Source organism: Halyomorpha halys, unplaced genomic scaffold (genome assembly GCF_000696795.3).
Source record: "Halyomorpha halys isolate HHAL.00 unplaced genomic scaffold, Hhal_1.1 Scaffold345.1, whole genome shotgun sequence".
Classification (NCBI taxonomy): domain Eukaryota; kingdom Metazoa; phylum Arthropoda; class Insecta; order Hemiptera; family Pentatomidae; genus Halyomorpha; species Halyomorpha halys.
The window spans coordinates 375871-382230 of record NW_027114287.1 but is presented as its reverse complement, the minus strand read 5'-3'; the positions used below and the strand labels follow the sequence as shown (position 1 = coordinate 382230).

The window sequence follows — 6360 nt, the reverse complement described above, 5'->3', positions numbered from 1 at the left end:
CTGGCAAGCCGACTTTTTACGTTTCTTTCAAACTATAAAGATTGAAAGCCTAGAATTTTACCCTTAATTGTAGAGTTTCCCCTTAGCTCAAGGCTAGAAACAAATGGGTTGGTTTGGTTAAGATACAATAGATGCAATAGATACAATAGAATCATTATTCACTGAAAGCACACATTTGTCATGGGAGTGAGTACAGATTTAGTATGGGTGGGATGTCATCTGTATAAATTCTAACCATCATGATTTTTTATTCCTAATATAAAGAAGCGAAAATTCAATTAATAATTTCTTCAAACTAACATTTCATGATTTAAAAAATAACCAAAGTGAAACGTAGAAATAATATTTAAATTTTGCTTTCTTATTAATTGATGTTTATAACTATATTAAAAATATATTCAACAAGTAAATCTGATATGAGTTATATCACAATGACATGATACTGTTTTATACAGACTACCCATTGATAAAACCTAATAACATGTCTAAAGTAGAGTGTCTGGAGGCCATCTTCTTTTCAGTCACCTAGGATAATTATCAATTAGGATACAATAGACGGGTTACTGACAGCACACATGTTTCTTCGGTTAGGATGGGTGGAATGTCATCTGTATTTTTTTTTTCCCGGCCAAGACTCCCATTGGAGTCCTATACTGCCTAACCATGGTTGGGGGTCAAAGTTCTTCATATTGTGGGACCACCACTCAATGAAAAAAGTCAACGTCCCAGGCCGGATTCGAATCGACTTCCGGGTTTTCGTTATTTCCAAGAAAAAATAACGTGGCGCCTAAGGAGTAATTTATTCTTTATTGTTTTTTTTTTGTTTTTTTCCTTTTGAGATTATATCTATATTTTTTTTCATTTGACTTTAACTCACCCCCTTCTCCGCTGAGCGTGGGCAACGATAAATATATAACTAAGGATAAATCAAAATTTGCGGTTATAGTATGATTTCCAGAACAGTGTTTGAACTAAACTGCTATTTTTTAATCCACCTTCATGCTCTGCCATACTATTTCAACGAGAAAAAAACCTATCTATGAATAATGACCAATCAGTTTTACTTTGACAGTACGAGTTTGAATAAAATTGTTCGAGCCGTTTTCATCAAAATAGGAAAATGTGAAAAAAAATTTTTAAAAAGTTGTACTACCCACTAGTCAATTTTATTGAAAAATTCATTGTCACGTCCCAGGCTCTTCTCCGCCTCAAATATGTAACTTCTGTTTCATACTGCTACTCACTTTTGAGCTAGACCTACCAGAAACAAATACACAGATAATTTTGCGAGACTTGCTATTTGAACTGAGGGGACCACGAAACGTGTATCGATATGTTACTCGATCGCTATACTTGCCCTTACTCTATATTCCATATATGGGTAAGTGAAATTAATCTAGAAAGAATTCGAAAAACATATTTTTTCTTTTCCTCATTACTGGCCCTTTCCTAAATATATGGAGGGGTGAGGGCGGTGGATTGGAGTGGATCTATTTTAACTAGATTATGATCACTTTTCAATCCGATGGGGCAGCCAAGAAATAAAAGTCTACCTGCAAAAACCTGAATATAGCCGGAATTATGATTTTGATAAGGTGACACCTCAACAAAATAACTTCTCCAAACGTTTCGTTATTTTTCTTGTCGTTTATTTAATTTAATTAAATTTTATTTTTATTTGTATTATTTTCTTTTTAAGTTTATTTTAATTTTAAAAGAAACAAATGTATTTATACTTAGTATTGTAATGTTTATATGCAGGAATTCCGGTCAGTGGGGATTATTTGGTAGGCGTCGCCTTGCTACGCTAATTTAAAATTAGCTGTCTAGTCGCCATTAGTAGTTTGTCTGATTGTTTTACCAGACCTTGCCTGCGTGAGTTATGTTGCGCTCTAACAATTCAGTTTACTTGTGATTATTACAATACAGCCACCGCGTCCTATGAGTGCGATTATAATATATAATTAAGGTTGAATAATCGGTTTCCTCAATTTGAATCAGTATAGACGTGGGCCCACCAACTTTTAACTACTTTAGAAAATTGACCCTAAAAGATGCGTCCACAACTTGGCAATAATAGTCCTGCTGGTATCAAGAAATATCTCCCCAGAGCTGTCGTAGTCAGCCAGTATTTTATTTAATGTATTTATTATTTTTTTTTTTTCAGTTCAATTTTTCCAATTTTATTTTATCTTCAAGGCCACTTTTATTTTAATTTCTAGTCTTTATTTTATTTCTAAACTTTTTATGTTTTTATTGTTAACTTGTCCCATTGTTCATTTCCGAGTTTTTTTTTGTTTAATATTTATAGCTTCCCTTTAAAAAGACGAGGTGGCTTTACAGTCATAGTTCTTCAAACTCACTCGCCTATACCGGCTTATATAAGAAGCATGCTCATTATATTTTATGTTTTCGTACCTTATAAAAACTTACATAAATGAAAATAATGGAAAAATATAAATATATATATTTTTATTATTTTGTCTTCCCCCTCCTGTTTTTCCTGCTTAACAGAATTGCTGTTACTCGTATCAAGTCAGATTTTAAGATAAAAATAGCATTTTTCGAAAATACAACGGGGATTGTTTATTTAGTTTCTGTGTGTTATAAACTGGTAATGGTGTTACTGTAAGTTCTTTTCTTGACCATTGCAATAAAATTCATAATTAGCTTCTTTTTTTTTACCCTTTTGTCTGTTCATTTTAATAAAATTTTAAATTTTTATTATTACTTTTTATTCTTTTTCTTAGTTTTATTTTTATTTTTATTTTTATTTTTATTCTTATTTTTAGTTTTTTTAGGTCCAGCCTGAGGTGTTTTTTTGGGTTTACTACCTCCAGGCTCTGGACTTTTAGTCCCATGAGGGGTTTCATTGTGTACTCCTTGAGAAATATCCTTATCACCTTTTTTATTTCCACGAGTTTTAGCTTGAGATGTTGGAGTGAGATTGGCTCCCTGCTCTAGATCTTGAGTAACTGGAGGCCGGCATTTATCCTTAGTATTTGCAAACATATATCCTGCGTTCTTTCCTTCAGGAACCTTAAAGCGAGTTATGACCGCTTTACCAAAACAAGAAAGGCGAACAAGTACTGTAAGAGATCCTATGATTATTCCCCTTTCATCAAAAATGGGAAAACTGTCTATTAATGTTTTGGAACTTTCATCAGTTACTGTGGTATCATTCAATACGCTTACAAATTCTTTATCTAAAGTAATGCAACATGTTCCCAATATAACAGGTATCGATTTATCTATCTGGCGGGTAATAATAGCACCTAAATTAAGACTGTTGATGTTCAGTGGTGGCAAACAACTTAGCGGGAAGAAAAATGATTTCCCATTTTTGAAAACTATACTTGACTTATCATACATTCCTGGAGTGTTACAAAAATCCTCTTCACAAACTTCTATAATAGGAAAGTCCAAAAATTTAAACCGTACACACGTTTGCTTCAATGTGTCCAAGGTACTTGCTGACAGATCTACTTTTTCATATTGGAATTTCACGTTGTCCACAAGAAACTCCATGAGGAACAATCGTTGTAAATTATCATTTTGGTTTAAATCATGTCTTATTGCCGATTCTTGCTTTTCCGCTGGAAATATTACAGGCTGGGGGGTAATGCCTGTATTATTCCAATTGTTCACGTCTGGGTGAGACGTGTCACTAGGGTACCCTGGTGCAGTATTAGGGAATGTACCTGGTCCAGATGGTTCCCCTGGAAAAGCACCTGGATTATATCCTGGGTATAAACCAGGTGCTGGGGCAGAAACTGTTCCTGATGAATCCTGATGTGGGATATAAGTCGTACTCGACGGATTTACTGCCGAGGCAGGTACGTTACCAGGGTAGGTTCCTGGTGTGGGCTGGCCACTATTTGGTTCTGAATAATAAACCTGATCACAACCGGGTGGCCGCACTTGATCACATGGATTATGATATGCAGGAGAGGTCTCAACTGGAGGGCAGGATTGATCCTTCGTATTTGCAAACATGTATCCCGCGTCCTTTCCTTCAGGAACCTTAAAGTGGGTTATGATTGTTTTACCGAAACAAGAAAGACGAACAAATATAGTAAGAGATCCAATGATTATTCCCCTTTCATCTAAAATAGGAAAAATGTCTTTTAATGACTTGGAAACTTCATCTGTGGCTGTAGTATCATTCAATATGTTCACAAAATCTTTATCTAAAATAATGCAACATGTTCCTATTATAACAGTCACCGAATCGTCTGTCTGACGAACAATGATAGCACTCAAATTGAGACATTCGGTGTTCAGTGGTGGCAAACAACTTAACGGAAAGAAAAATGATTTACCGTTTTTGAAAACTATATTTGAAACTTTATTATGGGTGCGTTTATCTCGACAAAAATCTTCTTCACAAACCTCTATCACAGGAAAGTCCAAAAACTTAAACCGCACACATGTTTGCTCCAATGAGTCCAACGTAGTTTCCGACAAACCGATTTTTTCATAATCGAACTTAACGTTGTCCACAAGAAACTCCATCAGGAACAAGCGCTGTAAGTTATCATTTTGGTTTAAATCAGTGGCCATTGTCCGTTCTTCTTTTATCTGTGATGAAAGATTGTGTAATTTTGTTTTATCTTGTGCCCATTATTTGTTAATTGTATATATAGGTTATTTTTTTTTTGTTTTTTTTTTTATGATAAAAGTAAAATTGTTTCACACATGTTTCATAACCTTTATCTTCATATATTAATTTGATTATACATCCTTACATCAAAAAGAGAACAGCTTGTTCTCAAAAATCATATTTGTCATGGATCTATAAATAGCAGATTTTTAAATTAGGAATTAAATGGCATAAATGATGCCATTTTATTTTTTTAAGGCAGTATTGTTTTTATTTTCATTAATCTGAATATGGAATACACAGTAAGGAGAAGTATAGCGATGGTATGAAATTCAGTTTTCGTAGGAAATATACATTTTGAAGTCTCATCAAATGGTCTCTGTATGTAGCCTAGCTCAAAACGTTTCACAAAACTTTAATTACATATTTAAAGTGGGTATATGCTGTGTATATTGTGACAGCAACTTGTTTATACACTATAGGTTGAATATAACATCGAAATGAAGCAGATTTAATGAAATCATCATGATAGTACCCTAATATTCACTACAGAGTTCTTTGAGCAAATTATATATACCCAATTCTACTAGTTTACTTTGGTTTGGCTCCTACGGTCGCTGAACCAAGTCCTTCCTACATACTGGCTGCTATTTTTTGAAAAAATCATCTCAGATACTGAAAATAGGGACCTGTTAAAACTCTTCAGATAAAGTAGAGGAAAGTGAATTTGAAAAAAATCTAGGAAAACTTCTTTACCGACGTTTTATAACAAGAAAAAAAATATGGTGAGTAAGTAAATTGATTTCGTGAAGCAATATAAATCGGAAGCAGAGAAGGGCAAAGCTGTTCTGCAGTAGGGGGATTTTCGGATCATTGAAAAGTTGGGATTTCAGAAATTAGTAGGAAAATGGAGTTTCAATCAACAATACATAACTATTTTAATTGTTTAAACATATTTTATTGGAAATTCAACAGTTTGAATTTTTCAAAACAAAAAAAACGAGTCTGGCACCCGGGACTGCTTTACAAACTCCCTAAATTCTTACCTCCTACATATTTTCTCATCATCCATTCCTTTCTTACTAATAGATTATTTCAAGTAAATCACAATGGTTCCTATTCATCCCTCTATTTTCAATCCGCTGGTGTTCCTCAAGGTAGTATTCTCGGTCCCATCCTCTACACCGTCTATACAGCTGACATCCCAACAACTCCTAACACTATCCTTACCACGTATGCTGATGAGACATTTGTGCTCACAGTTAATACCTTTGATTGCATCCCAAACTCTCCAGTCCTATATCACAAACCTCGAAGAATGGTGTCGAAATTGGAGGATAAAAATAAATCCCAACAAATCCCATCAAATCACATTTACTCTTCGTCGTAAACCTACCTACATTTTACAGAAAATGTTTTTTTTTTTCTCTTTAAATACTAATACTTTTTATTTATTCATAGATATTACAATCTGCCACACAGTTATGGAAAATAGGTAATAGTGATGAATGATCGCATACATACTCAAATAAAAACAAAAAACCTCTCTTAAAATCTATACAAACAGAAGAATAAACAAAATGAACATAATATATCTGTTGTGTATGAACAAACTATCTGTATGAAAAATAAATAAATAAAATAACATAATGATAAAATAATATAGTCTATAGTCACATTTACACTCTAATATACAGTATTTACACAACCGACCTGAGGATCCCTGAGCCCACTCTATCCCCCACTTGGGAGGGGTA

The 6360-nt window shown here is 33.7% G+C and overlaps 1 protein-coding gene across 1 annotated transcript; it reads right to left on the bottom strand.

Moving 5' to 3' along the window:
• Window positions 1–2457: 2457 nt before the first annotated feature.
• On the bottom strand, window positions 2458–4699 carry LOC106681527 (uncharacterized). The gene has a single exon (XM_014421872.2). It carries the CDS (start codon window positions 4561–4563, stop codon window positions 2728–2730), a length of 1836 nt encoding a protein of 611 aa, XP_014277358.1. The 5' UTR covers window positions 4564–4699; the 3' UTR covers window positions 2458–2727.
• Window positions 4700–6360: the final 1661 nt, after the last annotated feature.

Bases quoted from the DNA above. Each gene is read 5' to 3' on its own strand.
- LOC106681527 (XM_014421872.2), bottom strand. From the start codon at position 4,563: ATGGCCACTGATTTAAACCAAAATGATAACTTACAGCGCTTGTTCCTG.